This window comes from Vombatus ursinus, unplaced genomic scaffold (assembly GCF_900497805.2).
Source record: "Vombatus ursinus unplaced genomic scaffold, bare-nosed wombat genome assembly UNPS02014772.1, whole genome shotgun sequence".
NCBI classification, from domain to species: domain Eukaryota; kingdom Metazoa; phylum Chordata; class Mammalia; order Diprotodontia; family Vombatidae; genus Vombatus; species Vombatus ursinus.
Window position 1 is genome coordinate 20,152,050 of NW_020954550.1, and position 18,706 is coordinate 20,170,755.

An 18,706-nucleotide genomic window follows, 5' to 3' on the forward strand; every position below is an offset into this window, starting at 1 on the left:
ATAACTGTCTAAGGAATCATTGCACGTTAACTGATGAAAGTAAATTTTTCAAACTTTAGATGTGATTAAACCCAATCATCACTTGACCCTTTCCCAAAGATACTCACATCTTGCTGAATAATGATTATGTCTTCTCCATTTTCAACTTGTAGTTGAGGAACTACTGGCAGGGCATCCTGTGATGCGGACATCGCCATGGCGATGGATAATGCTTCCTCTTCCTCTGCTTCCATTTTTTCCTTGCATTTCTGATTATGATTTACATCGTCTTTGTAAGTATCATCATTCTCAGCCCTTTCAGGAGAAAGGACTGCAACTTCTGACTTAAAGGTTACCGTTGTGTCACTAGTAGGCATGGCCTCAAGCAGGTCCTCAATACTGGAGTTGAGTTCTGTATTGACATCTAATCTGCATTTCTCATCTACTGGTGTGAATACCGTCTCCTCACTTGGTATGACAGCGCTGCTGCTGCTGCTACCGCTGCCAACACCGCCATCACATTGTGCGATGTTGTTCAGATCAAGTGTCATACTATTTTTTGAGACTTCTCCCTGCTTGTTCATATCTCCTGGAGTGGGTCGAGATGGCTTTGGCCTGTGTATGTGACTGGAAGGCATAGGCCTTGCCTGCGTAAAAACTGGGGAAAGTTTATCTGGTTCTTTGATTTCAGAACAGTTTCTAAGAATCTGTAGAGAAAATTTTCGTTGCATTTGCGGAGAAGCTGTGGGTACTTTGCAGGGAACGAATCCTTGAGTTTTGTGTTTAGAGACATCTGTTACAGAGCCAGCTGGTACAGATGGGGCAGAGGAGGGAGGGGAGGGCAAAGCTGGGAATAATAACTGGGAATGACTGGATGCCGAAGAGTTCAAACACTGACTATGGGGTCTACGTTTTGTCTGAAGGGCTGGCTTTGGTTGCTCCATTGTTACTGAACTAGGAAGTCCTACAGAAATGCCAGCCAATGTATCAGAAATATCTTCGAGACTGGCACTTGATTTTGCATCACACAAAGGTTTTCCAGTTTTCTCTAACTGGACTGTGTGTTCAGGGGAATTGTTTTCTGTTGTTTCTGGGGAGTTATCTGGGGCAGATGGCTGCAAAAAGCCATCCTGTCTGCAATCCAAACAGTCTTCCATGCCCAGCTGGATGGCTTCGGCAATTTCCATCTCATTTGCAATAGCCATCAAACGACGATGCATCCTTGTGTAATGAGTAGAGCTTGTAACACTCAACATTTTCAACAGTTTTAAAAACACATGGGGTACTCTGGCAACCATTCTTGCAGCACTCAAAAACACTCTTCGGGACAGCTTACCAACCATTGAGTGGGAATTGTCAATGAATTGCAAAGCAAAGCTCAAGAGGGACAGCAGCTTCTTATACCTAAAAGTATGTAAATAAATAAATAAATAGATAAATTATACTTGAAGCTTATATATGAGTATTTAGAAATACAAACTCTAACTTTAGGAATATTAAAAATGTTTAAAAATTCTGTTTTAAAAAATAAAATTATGCTATTAGCTAATTAATGAACTTTTTTTACCTCAAATCACAAAAAGATCTACATTTTAAAAATAAATAGCCTATAGTTCATACCAGCTTGCTTATGCCATCTCTATACATATCTCCTGAACCTCATTTGGACAAGCCTAAAATATTCATTTTTAAGGGAAAAAAATAATGACATTTTAAAACAAAGAATAGTACCTGTCTACTACAGTGTCAGCTTGTAAAACTTCTCCACTGACAATATGGGGATAAAATTCTGCAGGAAACTCCAACAACATTCTGTCTATAAGGCAAAGGCGTCCCAACAGTGCTTGCCAGTTACTTGATTCTGTTTGGCTTCCGAGAATACAATTTAAAACGTAATCAATACCACCAATACCAATGGATCCTATAAACAAGAGGCACAGAAAGTAGTGTTATTAAAATCTACATCAAAAGCTAGCTAGTATATTACATACACATAAAATACATTGACTAAATATTGGTTTTAGCAATTTTTCTAAAGACTAACTTAGATTTCTAATTAATATCACCTAACTGGCTGGATGAATAAATCACTACCCCAAATAGCCATCAGAGCCCACTCTCCTATTTTGATAGATTAAACTGACACACTATTGAAATGCGTGAATTAATGAACAAAATAAGCCATAAGGAATGAATATTAAGTCTGAGGCTAGACCTGATTTAAGTATCTCTCTGCCGACGGCCAGCTCCCCTGCTTGACCCTTGCACAACTCCAACAGTGTTGAAACCGAAAGCTGACTTGTGCGGCTAAAAGAAGAAGGGAAAACCACATCAATGCTAGGTAAAGTGCGTATCAATGGAAATTTTAAAATATTTGGGGAAAATGGAAAAAAAATGTTGGTTGCACATTTAGTTTCTATAACTAAAGTCATAGTAAAATTATCACAAATAAAATACTACACATGAAGCCTCGCAGTATAGAGGGAGAATTCAATTCAAATAAATTTCTTCAATTAAAAAACACATCTAATAATGAAGTCTTATGTACCCACAACCTAACATTTCAGTGTTCTTTGTTTCACACATTTAAGTCAACAGATAAACCATCCTTCAAAAGTCTAGAACTGTCATTACAGAAAATGGGGTTCTACTGAATCCCGGGGTTGAGGAGCACTTTGGTTCTGGCTCCGCCACCTCCTGGTCCCGTGTTGGGCCTATGAGAATTGACATTCAGTTTCTTCGTCTGCAAAATGGGGATCATGATTCCTGTACCGGGTCTATTTAACAGGGTAAACTGGCCTTCCCTGGGATCTCTTATTCTGCCAACTGGGATCTACTAGGATTTCAAAAAGGAGGTTGAAGCACCTGAACTCTGGAACATTGCTTTGTTTTAGTCAGTGACCCCCAAATGTCACTGGGGATAGAAGAAAAACCCACCGGTCTCTGCTAAGAGACTACTTTGGTCCTGGGTAACCAGCAATCCTTTCTGTAATAGAGATAATGATATTTTCCCTCTCACACAGCTCACAGACCTCTAAAGATAAATAATGACATGTTTTGGGGTTTTCATAAAAATTCTATAGATTTATGGCTGTGTAGTCATACATGGCTGTATGACAAAAATTTCTAATGAAAAGCATTATCCTTAGGGCACAAAGTATTTCTTAAAAATCCTTACAAGGAATAATCATGTACATTACTGCTTTTTCTGATCACTCACCAATTTCTATAAGGAATGCCAGTTACAATAATCTCTTTTTAAAAGAGTATCAATATTGAAGCAGTTTTACTTGCTTTTGTTTGCCACAGGGGTGGGAGATGGTGGAAGGAAGGACTTCAGTTAGGTTTTTTTTTTACCCTGTGGCCACACAACAACTTTCTTTGAATTACTCTAATTTTTCTTACAGCAGGTACTGCACTGATGGGGTCTACCGTTAACTCTGGAGTCAGGACCTTGGTTCAAATCCTGCTTCTAAGGATCCTGCTGCCTGTCAGACCATGGGTAAGTCACAGAATCTCCCTGGGCCTCAGTTTCCTCCTCTACCAATGAGGAAATCGGACTAGATGGCCTTTCCAGCTCAAGCTTCCCAACCACCTATACAAAGTCCACCAAATGTTCATGCTACACACTGGAATGAATGAAATACACACGATACAATCTAAGAGTGTGAGGAAAGGGATGACATGGGCTTTCCTTTCCTCATTTAGAAAAAAATCTTTTCACTCAATTCGGTAAAGAGAAAAGTAAGGAGTGTCCATATGTCCATTAGAGAAGTGAAGAGACTGTGAACTCTGTTTCAGCATTATATATTTACACTAGAAACGTGATTTCTGCAATATATCTTTTTAAATGTCTGCAACAAAATGAGATGAATAGTAGCAGAATTTTAAGTGAACATGATAATTTCTCTAGATCACCAGCATTAATCTGATGATTTTTTATTTCAAGATTTTTTAAATTAGAAAACTCAATATTCAAAGATTCATTCACTTGACAAATACTTAAGTGTCCATGATGCGTAAGCCATTGATGACAACTGTAAGAAACTATGATTGGAAGAGACAAGAAATTCATTGAAACACCTTGCGACCATACCTATTGGCATCTGCACATTTGACTAATATGGTTTCTACAACCGGCCTCAGAAGTTTCTGAAGTTTTACTCTTTCTGCCGAGCTATGGCAAGGAGTATACACCAACATGGCTCTTAATGTTTTCTAGGAGAAAAGAAAAACAAGTGGAAGGTCAGTTCAATTGTCTTTATAAAGTCAACTTTAAATCTCTAAAATCCAATATGCTTTTGTAAGAAAATTTGAAACAGATTAATCTCTATGGAGAAAACATTGTGAAACAAACTATAAATAATTCTTAAATGTGATGGTTCAAATAAAAACCAGAAGGAGATGGCCTCTAAGGCCCTGTCCAGCTCTAAATCTAGGATTCTTCAAGCCTCTCTAACTTCATGCGCTGACATGTGCTAGCTGCATATTTCTACTTTTGCTTCTAAGTAATGACTAGATTTGCAAATAAATTCTTGCTCTCAACTATTTTCAATCTGAGATTATGTCAGGAAGCATAATGTCAAGCTTAGCCAATTAATAAAAGTTCTAGCTTTCATTATGAGCTCTAAGTCCATTACTTGCTACTTCCATAATGTTGGGCAAGACACAGTCTCAGTTTCTCCATTTGTAAAATGTGGTTAATAGCACACTATCTCACAGAGAGATATGGCACCCATAATTTGGCAACACCCGACTTTTTCCATTTCTGATGCTATTTTTCTCCACTTGTACTAAAATTCCAGACAAAATGGATAGCTCACTCTCTCCAAAATGCATTCCATACTGTCTTGCCTCTATGCTTTTAATCATATTGTTCTTAATACATGGAATGCACCACTCCCCCCCCCCCAATCTATCACTTTAAACACTACTTGTTCTTTAAGGTCTAGTCCATTGGGCATTCCCTAGTTCCAAGATACTCTCTCCCGTCAACCCCATGCTAGCACTTTGTTTGTAATTCTCTCAAGAATTAATGCACCAAGTGCCCACATCCTTCCTACCACTTCACACTACAAGCTTCAATAGAGGCAGTGTGGAGTAGGTGACAGAATGTTAGACAGGGAGTCAGGAAGACCTGATTTCAAATCTCACCTCAGACATTTAATTGCTGTATACCCTTGGACAAGTTGAGTCTCTGGCCCTCAGTTTTCTTATTTGTAAAAATATGGTGTTGGACTGGATAATATCTAAGATCCCATCCAAAGGACAGGATGTGTATTTTATTTAATCCTTCTTAAATATATTTTGAGGAAAGTACAATACAAACACGAGTTAGGATGATGATTTCCCTCAGTACGCAGCACAGTGTGCCACTCAAGAGCTTAGTAAGTGTTCAGTGAAACTGCTGCTGAAATACGAATACCAACTAAATGACCTAGGTTTTTAGGAAATTGTTCCTGACTTCACATGGTGCCAAAATGTTGATTCTAAAGCATATTTTGTTGGCCTTGTCATTGATATGCAGATACATTATTAAAACATATACACACTTGAATTGTCCTAGTATCATACTGGTAACATATCCTGTTAAACATCAAAACCACAATCCCAAATAGTGGCACTGTCTATTAAAACAATAAACATAAAATACATGCAATAAGCATTGGAAGTGATAAGGAATAAAAGTACTCACTAAAGCAGCAACATATACTTTGTAGACAGGGTCAGCACAAACCATGGACAGCACACTGCAGCAAGCTTCCACGACAACGTCTCCGGAGATCCCAGCCTGAGATGACCCGCTCGCTGCTCCAGCGTTTGGGCTGTTTCCACTGTTGTTCCCAGAATTTCCAGTGCTTTCCCCATTAGCCAACAGCAGAGCACCACTAACATCATGGGAAAGACGCCTGAGTGCCATCTCTCTTATATTCCAGTTTCGAGAAAATAAGCAGCCCACTAGCTCCATTCCAAATACCTACATAAAATTTAAAACACATACACACACACACACACACACACAATGAATTCAATTTGAATATGAAAAACATGAAAAAAGGACCTATAGTGAGGCATTACTATCTATTATATCATCAAGTACAACATGAAAATTTAAATGCCATTCCTCTATAACCTATCTATAGGCATTTCTATTTATCTATGTCATTCACAGAAACTCCTACTTAAGAGTTAGATATCATCTTAAATAATACATATCCCCAAGTAGTCATAGGAGACATTAATATTTTAGTAACCTAAGGATATGCACACATAAAAATTTCCACCTCATACTCCTTTGCTCTTGAAAATATATCAAGCTCAAGAACTAAGAAACCCACATTTTCTCACACAACTAATGATATAAAAATGAGCAGAATAGCATTAATTATATCAGAACAAGATTAGGAAAAGTCAAGACAAGACAGGAGTTAAAGCTTTCTACAACTCAACTCTTTTCTTTATCTTACTAAAGAAGAGGAGCAGGGGGAAAATATCATTGAACATGGAAGTCTTTAATTTACGAAAAGCTAAATACCTAAAACACTTAACTGTGCTCAAGTGTTTGAAGAAGAGACTGTCCTGGAGGAGAAGAATTAAGTTTACTATGTTCAGCCAAGAAAGCAGAACCAAAAGTGTGATCAGTGAAGTTGCAAAGAGGCAAAATTAAGCAAACTTCCCCAAAATCAGATCTATCTGAAAGTGGAATGGACTGTGCCTCCGGAGGTAGCAGGTTTACTCCCAATGAAGGGTCTTCAAGCAGAGACTATACAAAAACTTTGGGGATTCCTTTCTGGGTATAGATTGGACTAGGTGACTCTTCTAACACCTGCATTTTGTGATTCTGTGAGTTCAGACTTAAGAAAAACTCTGGACTGTAAAGTCAAACACCTTATCAAGGGAACTTGTATCGTTTTTATTCTCTGAGAAAGACATAAAAAAGAGGCTCATCTAGGCATAAGGAATTAGACTAGATCACTCCTGAGGCCCTCTCTAGTTCTTCGATAAGAGAGCACTGGTCTCTGGCTGGTTACATGAGTAAGTAGCAATGATACCAAAACCAATTTTCAATGAGGTGATATTTGTTCTGGTAGGCACAATCCAAGTCAAACAATAACAAGTGGTGTATGCATGTGTGTGTGTGTGTGTGTGAGAGAGAGAGATCAAATGAAAAGCCTTAGAAACAACTATTGCCCTGATTAATTACAATTTTTTGGAAAAAAAAAAGTTAAATTCCTGGAGCAGGGGTGGGGAACCTGCGGCCTCAAGGTCACATGGGGCCCTCTAGGTCCTCAAGTGTGGCCCTTTGGCTGAATCCAAACTTCACAGAAGTCTTAGTAGAATGTAAGCTCTTTGAGGACAGAGGCTATTATTTTTCCTCTTTATATCACTCCCACCTAGCACACAGTAGGTATTTAATAAATGTTTACTGGATCACAAGCTGAATAGAGGACTTTACAAGAAGAGATAATTACCTGAATCCATGGCTCAGCTAACTCTTTATAGGCAGGAGGGATCTGCTGAACTCCATAATGAGTAAGGTTAAAGTTACTGTCCTGGTTTCTTCGTTGTGATCCAACAGAAGGCTGCTGCTGCACAGTTTGCTGTTGGGTAGCTCGGAGAACAGAAGGGGAATCCACAGGACTTGATAATTCATGGCTAAAATTGAAATATTTTAATAGAGTTTGCCAAAAGTTAGAGATTTAACTTTAAAATATTTATATCTTTGAATAATATTCAGAAGCCATTTATTAGAATCTGACCTGTAGAAATCATGCGACCTCCACTTGGATCTACAAAGAGGGCATATCAGAGGTTCTCTATTTCGTCTACATTCTTCTGCCCCTGAAAAATAAAAATAGAACTTATCTAAAGAATATTCCTTAAACAAGAGCTTGTGAAAATGTGAATTTAAAAAAGCATATCAGGGTTGTATCTTGTGCAGTACACCAGTTATAAAATTTATACTGAGGAGATCACAAGAAGTGATCGGAGGGAGCTCCCTGCCTCACTGAGGGGCCTGTCCTCTTCCATTTGAAAAGACCCGGTACTAACAAAGCAAGGACATGATGAGACTAAACTACTCTGATGCTAGCGCCACTCTTAAATGTTATTTTGTTAGTTACATTAACCAGCTTTTTACTTGCTCATTTGCAAATTTCAAGAAATTCAGATTAGGGTCAAGCATCCAAAGCATCTCAAGTTTTAAGTCTTTTCTACAGACTAGCTTAACTAGAACACACGCTCATACAGGGTTGAATCTTGTTAAAATCTAAATTAGTTGGGATGGATCATGGAATAATTTAATTACATTTATGATGAGCATGAATAAAACAGCAACATACAAATTGACATGCAGTGGTGGTGCAACTTGTTCCTACAGCCATCTTCACATACTGTAAGGCTCTCTTCATCAAGCATTCCTAACAAACAAATGGGGCACATCTGCTCCTCTTCATCCTTCATACTATAGAAAAAGGAGGAAGAGAAAAGACAGGCATCAATAACAAAAACATCACACAATTTTAATTAAAATGTTTGATGAAAAATTAATTCTAACATTTCTACTTTATTAGATCATGAATGACTTGATTAATGAAAATCCTAAGGTAATTAATTACACGTCAGTACTTTTTCTATTTCAACAGTAAGTCACAGTAAAAAAAAAAAAAAACCTGGTGGTTTTAAGGTTTCTTGTATTAATATGTTATTTTATTATAAATCTACATAAATTTTTTGATGTGACCCTAACATCAGTCTAATTTTTTAGTTTGCATCTGTGATGTCATTATGTAGAAAACTTCTAGTGTGGGAATTCCCTTTACTTGTGACCAATAGCCACTTCTCCGAAGCTCACATCTCAAGAGATGCCTGGTGCCCTGAATGCCTAAGTAACCTGCCCAATGACTCCTCTATCAAGTAGGCTACAATACCAGGCATTAGTCCTCCTTATTGTAGAATGGGGATTTTTTTGGCCACAGCAAGCTCTGGAGACCATCTATTAAATTGTAGAAATATTGTAATCTGGTCACTCAGGGTCATCTCTGCAACACACTCTCTCTCTCTCTATACACACACACACACACACACACACACACACACACACACACGCACGCACGCCTATTTGTGAAGGTTGGCAGAATCACATTAAAAACTACAAAATGAAAATATCTGCCCGTTTCTACTATGCTATAATCACTTTTTCTCCCTGAACTGTATACTTGGACACAGATGTGGGAAAACTAAAAAAGAGTAATGGTATTTAAAGGAAACCAAGCAGTATTATAAATCTAGAAATTCAGACAGGATTTATGTAATGTTAGTCTATGATAGGAAACAAAATTAATTCAAACTGAAAATTTTAAACAAGCAAACAACATCAAAAAATCACAACCAGCAAAAATATAAATAAAATTGCCCAATATAGTCAAATTGCTGGTGTAATCTAGAAGTGAATGTGTGAGCACGAGTGACAAATACCTATCTCCATACAGAACTTTTCCATTTGGAGTGTGGGGGAAGGGAGAAGAGGGTAAGGAAGGAAGTATGGAGAGGAAGGTTCCACCAATATATTATCCCTCCAGGATATAATCTTTAAAAAATTCCAGATTGTTACCAGTGTTTGGAGGTTCCCTTTGCTCTCTTGAGAGCACTTTTCCTGTTTTATTTTTGGCCATTTGGTGTTAGGTTTCATAATATTAACCTTGACATTTATGTAGCACAAAGAAATTTGCAGTTTTTTTACATATAATATCTCTTCTGACCCTCACAACAACCTTATGAACTGGGTGATCTACAAGTAAGATTAGCCTCATTTTACAGAGGAAACAAGCTTAGAGTGATGAAAGGACTTGCCTATGGTCACAGAGTAAGTATCAGAAGGAGGATTTGGGCTCAGATCTTCCTGGCTATAAATCCTACATTCCACCCACTCTGCCACATCCCAGTATTTCCCCCCCTAAAATAAATTAAAAGGCTATGAAAAGGGTATAGTAAGATTACAAAAGAATGAAGGAGTACAAGCCAATGAATATCAAACATGAAGCTGTGGTATGTAAATGAAGCACTGGGATGAAGTCTAACTTCTAGCAGTAAGAGACTACTACAGAAAAGTAAGAAAAAGAGTCAGAGGATCTGAGTTCAAATTTTGATTCTGTCCCTGTACTCCTGAGAAAGCGCTTCCTCTCCCTGGGCCCATTTCTGCATTTGTAAAGTCAGAGGATTAGGCCAGAATATTTCTAATACCTTTTCAATTCTCGAGCCAGGATTCTCGTTCTGCAAGTGATTTAGCTATGAAACTTTGGGTAATTCACAAACTGGGCCTCGGTTTCTTCAGCTTTTCATAAACCATAAACACCCTATATATAAATGTAAGCTAAAATGAATAGTTCTGTTGTTATTACAATGACAAGGCTATCTCCTAACTTGACTAGAATCTCACTTTACACCAGCATTCCTTAAATTCTACTGTGCTTTGTGGCTTTTAGAAGGTGTCAATTAGAGACAATAAATACCTACTATGTCAATTAAGTGCCTCCTATGTGTCAGGTGCTGTGCCAAGTGCTGAGGAGACAAAGAGAAACACAAGACAGTCCCTGCCTTCAAGAAGCTCATGATCTAATAAGAATATGAATTCATTGCTTGGATGGTGACTGGTTCTTATTAATAGCTATTTTATTAATATCTATTTTAGTTAAAGTATTTATTAATATGTATTAGTATTTATTAATAGCCATTTTCCTTAATCTCTTAGGAAAAAAAATAAAGACTACTTTTGTCCTTGTTAGCAAAACATAACATAATATGGTTCTTCAAAGGCATCTATAAAAAGTGGAACACGTTGGTAACACATTAACTGATACCAAAAATAGTTTCAGAGAACTGCCTCTTTATTTACTAGGTTTATGAAACGTTTCCCTACCTGCCACATAATGAACTCTTGATTCTAACCCTAAGTCAGCCTGCTTGCCACTCCGCACACAGGACACTCATGGGCTCACTCTTGTGCCTCTGTAGACAGAGTTCTCTGCTGCCTTCCCGGCTCCCTTCAAAGGCTCAGCTGAGGCTCCATCTCCTTCAGGGGACCTACTGTTCTTCTTCCTTCTCAAGCCCAGTACTGGCACTGGCCCACTCAGAAGGTACTTTGTATTTAATTTTTTTGTATGTGTGTTACTTCCCACAACAGAAAAAAAGTTCCTCGAGGACAGGGACTGTTTTGGTTTCTGATGTCTATACTCAATACCTGGCATATGGTAGAGGCACTTAACAAATGCTTGTATGATGAATACTAAGTATGATCTTGGGGAATTCACAACCTCCCTGAGAATCACCTTCTTCATAGAGAACAGGGGTTCTTAACCTGGGGGTCGGTCCATGGACCTGAAAACTTGGATGGGAGAAAAAAAATTATATCTTTATTTCAATTCCATTGACTTCTTTTGTAATCCTATGTATTTCATGCATTTAAAACAAAACATTGCTCTATAAAGGGTCCTGATGCAAAAAAAAAAAAAAAAAAAGATTAAGAACCTTTGATCAAATGGGGATATCACTTTTCCTACTTACTTTATTTAGGAGACTATTATGAGGTTCAAATGATATAAGGTATCTAACATGATACCTTACATCTTACAACGTTCTACCTTATAATGAGGTAAAGTATGTGAAAGCATTTGTAAGTTCTAAAGTATTACACAGAGCACTGTATTCAGACATTTATTTTGCCATTTTCTAATATTATAATCTAAAGGGAAAATTTCCACATTTAAACATTACAATTGTTAATACGCTTTATTCTTGATTTTAACTTTCTCACTCCAAAAGTACAATGATTCCAAATAGGAATAATTTTCAAGCAAATTCAACACGGATATACATACCCTTAAAATCACAAAGTAACCAGAGGATAAAGCGTTTAATTCCTTAAAAAGTACTGACCTGTTTTCTGAACTAGATGTAGAAGTACTAGATGATGACAATGTATGAGAGTTTGACATGCGTGATACAAACTTCTGGATGGTGCTACGAGATGGAGCTTTGATCCTTGAGCTACGCCTACTGTGATATTTCTGGAACAAACTCTCAACCTGACATCAGAAAAAGACAGTAACAATGATATTCATGCTACATTCTTATACATAAAGGTGATGATTTTAGGTGTCTCAAAACTGATAATCCTCATTTTCTTTTAGTTGATCAATAACTGATGAAAGAGATTAAGACATAAGGGATTATAGGTAAATATATGTTCACTGACCTTTAAAAATCAGTAACAACTGTTTAGGCAAAGAGCAAAACAACTATTAAATGGCTTATAAAAATATAATGCAAGGGATACAATGGTCTAACCCACTAACTGAGATGTACTTTTGTACCTTAAAAATGATTATGAACTACTTCAAAATCAAGCTCAAAATATGAATTAATTTCCTTGTTTCACCAGTTAAATAGCTTTTTTTTTTTAATTACTAACAACTGAGAATAAAAATATTATAAAATACCTCAAAATTTTTCAAAGTTTTCCTCCATAACATTGGATCTGAGGATTCTAGTTGAAATACTCGGAGCATAACAAACAACAGATGGATACAAAATGTTCCACGCCCACAACTGCAGGTCTAAATATTAAGAAAAATACACAGGTAAGTTTGTGGCTGTATTGGAATTTTCAAAAGTAGCTTTTAATGCTGCATTATTACTGTATTTTAGTTTTTATATTTCCAAATTTATCATACTAATGTTTTATTTATTTTTAAATTACAGGCATTTATGTGGTTGTGAATCCTAAGTATATTCACTACAAATATTAAGACAAGAAAAGTTACCAACCAATTAATTTTAGTGAATATGTTAATAAAATTTGTTTTTCAAAACTATACAGGTAAAATGACCCTTCCTAACATTTACTTTAAGGAATCACTTATTTAGCAAGACATATTTTGAAATGCACTTAGTTATGACAGGGAATGATTTAATTTTAAGAAGGTTAAAACTTTAAGCTAATATCACATACTAAGAAACTTAGTATTCTCATTTTGTTTTGAACTCCCATTAATAAATATCTGTTGACCTGAATTAATAAGATGAAAATGCTTCCTACCTGAGGTCCAATAAACACTCTGTATTTATTGTCTGGGCTGTCTCCTCCAATTAGGAAAGAGTTCGGTCCTATCTGTTGCAGTAAGTACAACCTGGCTCGCATGACTTTGTTGACTCGGCGATTTGTTTCCTCAGGGCTATATGGGGAGAAGCCATCTGGGGATGGAGCTCTTCGGGGTGGTGTGATTCTCCCACTCTGAAACTTCAGAACATTGATTTCTATTAAGAACAGCTTCTCAATTTTCAAGAAAGAAGCTTTTATAGAGAAAAGGGGTTATAAATAGTAGCATTACTATATTTACTCAAACTAGTAGACAGCAAATGTGAAAACATGTAACGCAAAATGCATTTTTTGCCTGAAATACTGAAATTTCATGAAAACTGAATTTTATAACCAAGTTATCTGGATAACTGATGATCAAGTCATTAAAGCTTTTAGAAGCAGAATAACTACGCCATCTGTTCATTAAATTACTTTGTAAAAACAACAAGAACCCAACCCCCCCCCAAAAAAAACCAGCTTTCTGGAAAAGATATAAATTAAAGCTAAAATCGTAAAAGGTATTTGTGTGTGTAACAGAGAGAGGAGGGGGGAAAAGAGAAGGAAGATGATAACAGGAGAAGGGAAAAAGAGAAGGGAGAGATGGAAAGCAAGAAGGAATAAGGGAAGGAGAAAGAGCAGGGGAGGGTGTATAACCTAGTAAGTAAAGAATTGGCCTCAGATTCAGGAACCTGTGTTCCAGTTCCATCTCTGATACATGATGACTGTTTGACATTAGACAATTTACTCTTAGTAGCCCAAACAACTCTTTAAGACTGTAAGTTTTAGAACAAGTGGTGACCTACATTGATGGAAGTTCCTCATTGACAGCTCCCTGGGACACAGTTAAAATCATAGGTCTAGTCCAAAACAACAACAACAAAAAAACAACAAACTAAATATTTTACTTACACATACACACAAACTGTAATGACAGATATTTTACTAGTGGAACCTGAGTACAACTTGTTTTTCATGAGTAAGGTTTTAAGCTAGATACTCAGGGCAGCTCTTCTGGAAACAGATGTCCAATTAGGTTAACACTTTGCTACATCCCACTAATCTCCATGGAACTTCCGCACCTAGGCAATAAATAATCAATAATCCTGTGAAACAGTCTACTTCTGAGCATCTACCAATTTTTATGGCTGTATTACAAACATACAAAACAAGATTTACATTGCTGGAAGCAATGACTTGACTTTGATGTAAAATTTTTAATTTATGTAGCTCCTCTTAATATTGGTCACTCAAACTCACAAAAGAAAAAGCCCTACTACTCTTCAAACCTCATTTATTACCTCCAATTTTCTCCCATATGATAGTAATACCAGGATATAATATTTACTTTAAAAAATCACTAAAAATCTCACTCAATTATTTATTACTTACTTTTGGGCAGAACTGACTTTATTTTAAGCTGAATTTCACCTAAGATGTTTGAAAGATGGTATCATAAACTACACCTTGTGGCCCTGCACCTAGCCCTCTCTAGTCTGCCCTGCACAAGGCTCAATATTCACTATTTTGGGTAATCTCTTCGAAACAGGGTCAGCTATGAAATCAATTATCTGTCACCCTTAACCTCAATGATAACAGAAACTGTAATTTTTATGATGGCTTCAGAATTCTGAGCACACAGTCCCTAATGTCTATTAAGATATTTATTTTTAAACAGACTTGCATTCGAATTTGGAGCCATTTATACAACAGATGAAGTATGACCTTCTAAGTTGTCCAGGAATAGAGTTGTAGCAGTCTCTAGCTAGAGGGCCACAAGGGCAGTCATCAGTCTTTCCTTTGGGAAACATTTTATCTTATCTGGTCCTTCTTTATAACCTTATTATTTCTGTTAATGACAAACTTAGCACAATTCAGTACAAGAGGAGTTCTTAGTACAAATACCTTTCAACATGTAATTTCCTTCTCAAATTTTAATTTCTCAATATACAGTAATTATGCTTTTATAAGGAATTATTCCCATATGGATTCTCTATAAAAACTAAACATTCAAGCAACTTAATGTTTAGTGAAATATTTACTTACAGGCACTGGAGATACTCTTTTTCTTCTTACTCCAGGAGATTCTGATTTAACAGCACGATTTGAAGATGAAGATGAAGATGGAGAGGGACTCCGCCTTCCTTTTGGAGTAGGTGAAGAAGTGTTGGTATGCCCTTCAATTTGAGATTCTGGTGTTAATTTGTTGATTTCAGAGCCATCTCCTTTTACAGGGATTGGTTTCACCACCTAAACAGAAAGAATTCAATACATTTTAATTGCGAGAAAAAAAAAAGACATCGAGAAGTAAAAACTGGAAGATACAGATTTAGTGACAGAATTCCATATAAATGGAATTTTATATTGTATTTAATAAACTTCTATACCATGGATTATAAAGATTTACATGTTTTCTCTTTAAAAAATTTAATCCAAAACTAAAAATAAATTAATTTTAAAAAATTTAATCCAAAGACATTTCATTATTTTAGCCTTCTTTGCATCCCCAGCATTTAGCATACTGCAAGGCACATAGCAGGTGCTTAATAAATATTTTGTGAATTCTAAACTTGATATTACAGCTCTCTCTCCAGATTGATAGCTATTAAGATTCTTTGGGTATGGTAGTTCAAACAGCTACAGATACATGTAATTGGACTGTCATTTAAGTCAGAGGTTCTTAACCTTTTGTGTCATGGACCCCAGGTTAAGAATTCTTGATTTAAATGGTTTAAACAGATGATCATTTGTCAGGGATGTTACAGGAGATTGATTTAAAAGGTGTTATATTAGATAAACAAAAAGGTCCCTTCCAAATCAATATTTTATGATGTAACCTGTAGCTCTAGGACCATAGGATTGGTCAAGTCAGCAAGTATTTATTAAGTGTCCACTATGTGCCTGGCAATGTACTAAGCATTGGAAGGGACCTTGGAGATCATTTTGTCTAACAGTTCTCAAATTTGTCTCAGGACTACTCCTAAAAATGGACCCTAAGTAGCTTTTGTTTATGTAGATTATAGCTATTGATGTTTGCATATTAGAAATTAAAACAGCTTGTCTTAAACAGTTTTGACCTCAAAGACCCCCAGTAATGGTTGTGGGATCCCCCAAAGTCCCTGGACTACACTTCAAGAACTGCTCATCTACTCCAATCCCTTCAATTTACAGATAAGAAAACTGACACCCAGAGAGGTTAAGTGATTTGTCTAAGCACACAAAACCAGGAGCTGAGCTGGGATTCTAAACCCAGGGCCTTTGACAATGTTAAAACATTCAGTACTCTTTCTATTACAAGACTTTGCCAAATACTTCATTAAATCAAGATGTTCCATATCTATGTGCTAACCTGATCAAAAGACAACGAAAAGAAAGTTAATTTAACAGCTTGGTTTCCAATAATCACTGCTTTCTTTCTTTCTCTCTTGTTTTTTTCTTTCTTGGACTGGACCTGTGATTTCATTAGAAAGGGCTCTGTCTGGATAAAAAAATCTCTCTTACAATACAAATTGGCACCTGATCTTCAACTTATAGTCAGGCTTGGTTAACAGAGTACTCAAGACATGATGGATCCAGGTTTCCAATTCTGAGGTCAACTCTCTTATTTACTACGTTACGCTGCCTCACTATTTGAAGACATCCACTGCTCCCTTTTCTAAGTATTTGGTACAAACTAGTTTTTAAAAAATTATGATTAAGTTGAAATCTCCAAATGATTTTCCTTAAATGAAATAAATTACTATGCACATTTATGTCATTAGGGAAAGAGGTCGAGGAGTTAAGATGGTAGATACTCCTACTTTTCAAACATGGAAGAAAAGAGTTAAGTTTTACAAGAGGAAAAGAGTTGCAGATTACTGGGGAGAGGAGGAGAGAAAAATGGCCAGAGAATTAACAAGGATTTCTGTTTTAGCATAATCAAGAGAGACATTAAAAAACTAAATTTGTAAGCAATGGTATTGCCTTCAGAATTTGAGTATTATGAAATCAATGATTGTCTATTCACCAGGGGCTCTTAACCTGGGGTCTGTAAACTTGTTTAAAAAATATTTTTATACCTGTATTTCAATATAATTGGTTTCCTTCATAATACTACGTATTTTATTTTGAGAATTTAAAAACATAACTCTGAGGAAGAGGTTGCTAGGCTTTAGACTGCCAAAGAGGATCTCCACAATAAAAGGTGAAGAGCTCCTGGCCTGTACCCAGGATATGCTTGTCCTGCCTGTTACTTCATTTTCAGTGTGATCATTTACACCTCGGAAACTGCAAATACTACAAATCAGGGTTTGATATCTTTTGTTGGTTGTCTAGCTTTAATAAAGTGATGGAGAAAAATGTTAGGAAAAAACGTTAATGATGCAGATTAAATTTATTGTGCATACTTTTTCTTTTTGGCTATGTTAGTTGTTAAACTTTTACTAGTATGTCACTGTCCATAGCACCCATCCACATTTCTAAAAGGTTAATGAGGTAGCCAATATTTAAATATTATTAAGTTTGAGCATAAAACAGAAGATGAATTTCAGTATACTATTCCCAGTGTTTGTTTTGAAATTTCTTAAAAAATGGAAATACGAAAAATACACACGAAATTTTACTTTCTCTTCATTAATAAACAGTATTCATTAACTTTTAAGGAAGGCCAATTATGGCTAAGATATAGACTATTTTTACTTCTTTCCTATTCAGCAAACATTTGTTAAGTCACATCATTAAGTTGTTTCTCAAGAACCTGTAAGTCCCTTTTAATTTTGGCATCTACAGGGATATTTCTGGGAATTAAGATTAAAGGGCTCCATTATAATTTGAAAAAAAAAACAGAAAAAGAAAATACAAAATAATTTCATATATTAAGAAAAGAGAAATAGATTCTGATGAACAAAAATATTTCAAATGCTGACATTAGAGGGCAGTGTTGTTTCTAATTTAAAGCCAGAAAGTTATTATTTGATCAACAACCAACAAACTATTCCAGTTAAAATATCCTAAATAGTTGCTTTATTTTGTATACAAATTACCACAGGTCTAACTATAAGAAAGGGAAAAAACGGCCTACAACATTGATCAATTTTCCACTTGCACACAGATAAGTTTTACTACATACCATAGGGCCTCTCCTACTCCTCCTTTCCAGCCATTCATGTTTCCAGGCTGGCATACAGGTAGCCTTGAGTTTTTCCCTGATCATTCGTTCTTCTGGGCGGTCATCCATTTTTTGCAATCCCTTGAGAGTTTCTTTATTCTCCATATCTCGACTATAATAGAAAAAAATAACACATTTAATTTTGATGATACTTTCCAGGCATAAAATGCATAAATTGACTACCCAGTTGTTCAGAGCTATGAAGCAGAAAATCTTGAAAGCTGTTACTATTTAAGTAAATTTCATGCTCACGACGGAATGGTAAATGAGTCCCATATATTGAGTCTTTATTATATGCCAGGTACCGTGCTAAGTTCTGGGGTTACAAAGAAAGGCCCTGGGGAGGTAACCAAAGATGAGACTAGCAATGGGAGAAAATGGTAAAGGCCTCCTGTATGTAGAAGGTAGGATGTGAGCCGAATCTCCAAAGGAGCCAGGGGTACGTT

The 18,706-nt window shown here is 36.3% G+C and overlaps 1 protein-coding gene across 2 annotated transcripts in view; it reads right to left on the reverse strand.

Moving 5' to 3' along the window:
* Nucleotides 1-18,706, reverse strand: part of MAP3K1 (mitogen-activated protein kinase kinase kinase 1) — a 69,782-nt gene that overhangs the window by 7,458 nt on the left and 43,618 nt on the right. For both annotated transcript variants that reach the window (XM_027863420.1, XM_027863421.1), the window contains exons 2-14: nucleotides 18,222-18,372; nucleotides 15,161-15,364; nucleotides 13,076-13,276; nucleotides 12,477-12,593; nucleotides 11,914-12,062; nucleotides 8,322-8,443; nucleotides 7,740-7,821; nucleotides 7,452-7,635; nucleotides 5,675-5,956; nucleotides 4,076-4,197; nucleotides 2,195-2,286; nucleotides 1,711-1,900; nucleotides 108-1,383 (exon numbers count right to left, since the gene is read on the reverse strand). In XM_027863420.1, coding sequence (XP_027719221.1) covers nucleotides 108-1,383; nucleotides 1,711-1,900; nucleotides 2,195-2,286; nucleotides 4,076-4,197; nucleotides 5,675-5,956; nucleotides 7,452-7,635; nucleotides 7,740-7,821; nucleotides 8,322-8,443; nucleotides 11,914-12,062; nucleotides 12,477-12,593; nucleotides 13,076-13,276; nucleotides 15,161-15,364; nucleotides 18,222-18,372 — 3,172 coding nt within the window. The remainder of the gene's footprint in view (nucleotides 1-107; nucleotides 1,384-1,710; nucleotides 1,901-2,194; nucleotides 2,287-4,075; nucleotides 4,198-5,674; nucleotides 5,957-7,451; nucleotides 7,636-7,739; nucleotides 7,822-8,321; nucleotides 8,444-11,913; nucleotides 12,063-12,476; nucleotides 12,594-13,075; nucleotides 13,277-15,160; nucleotides 15,365-18,221; nucleotides 18,373-18,706) is intronic.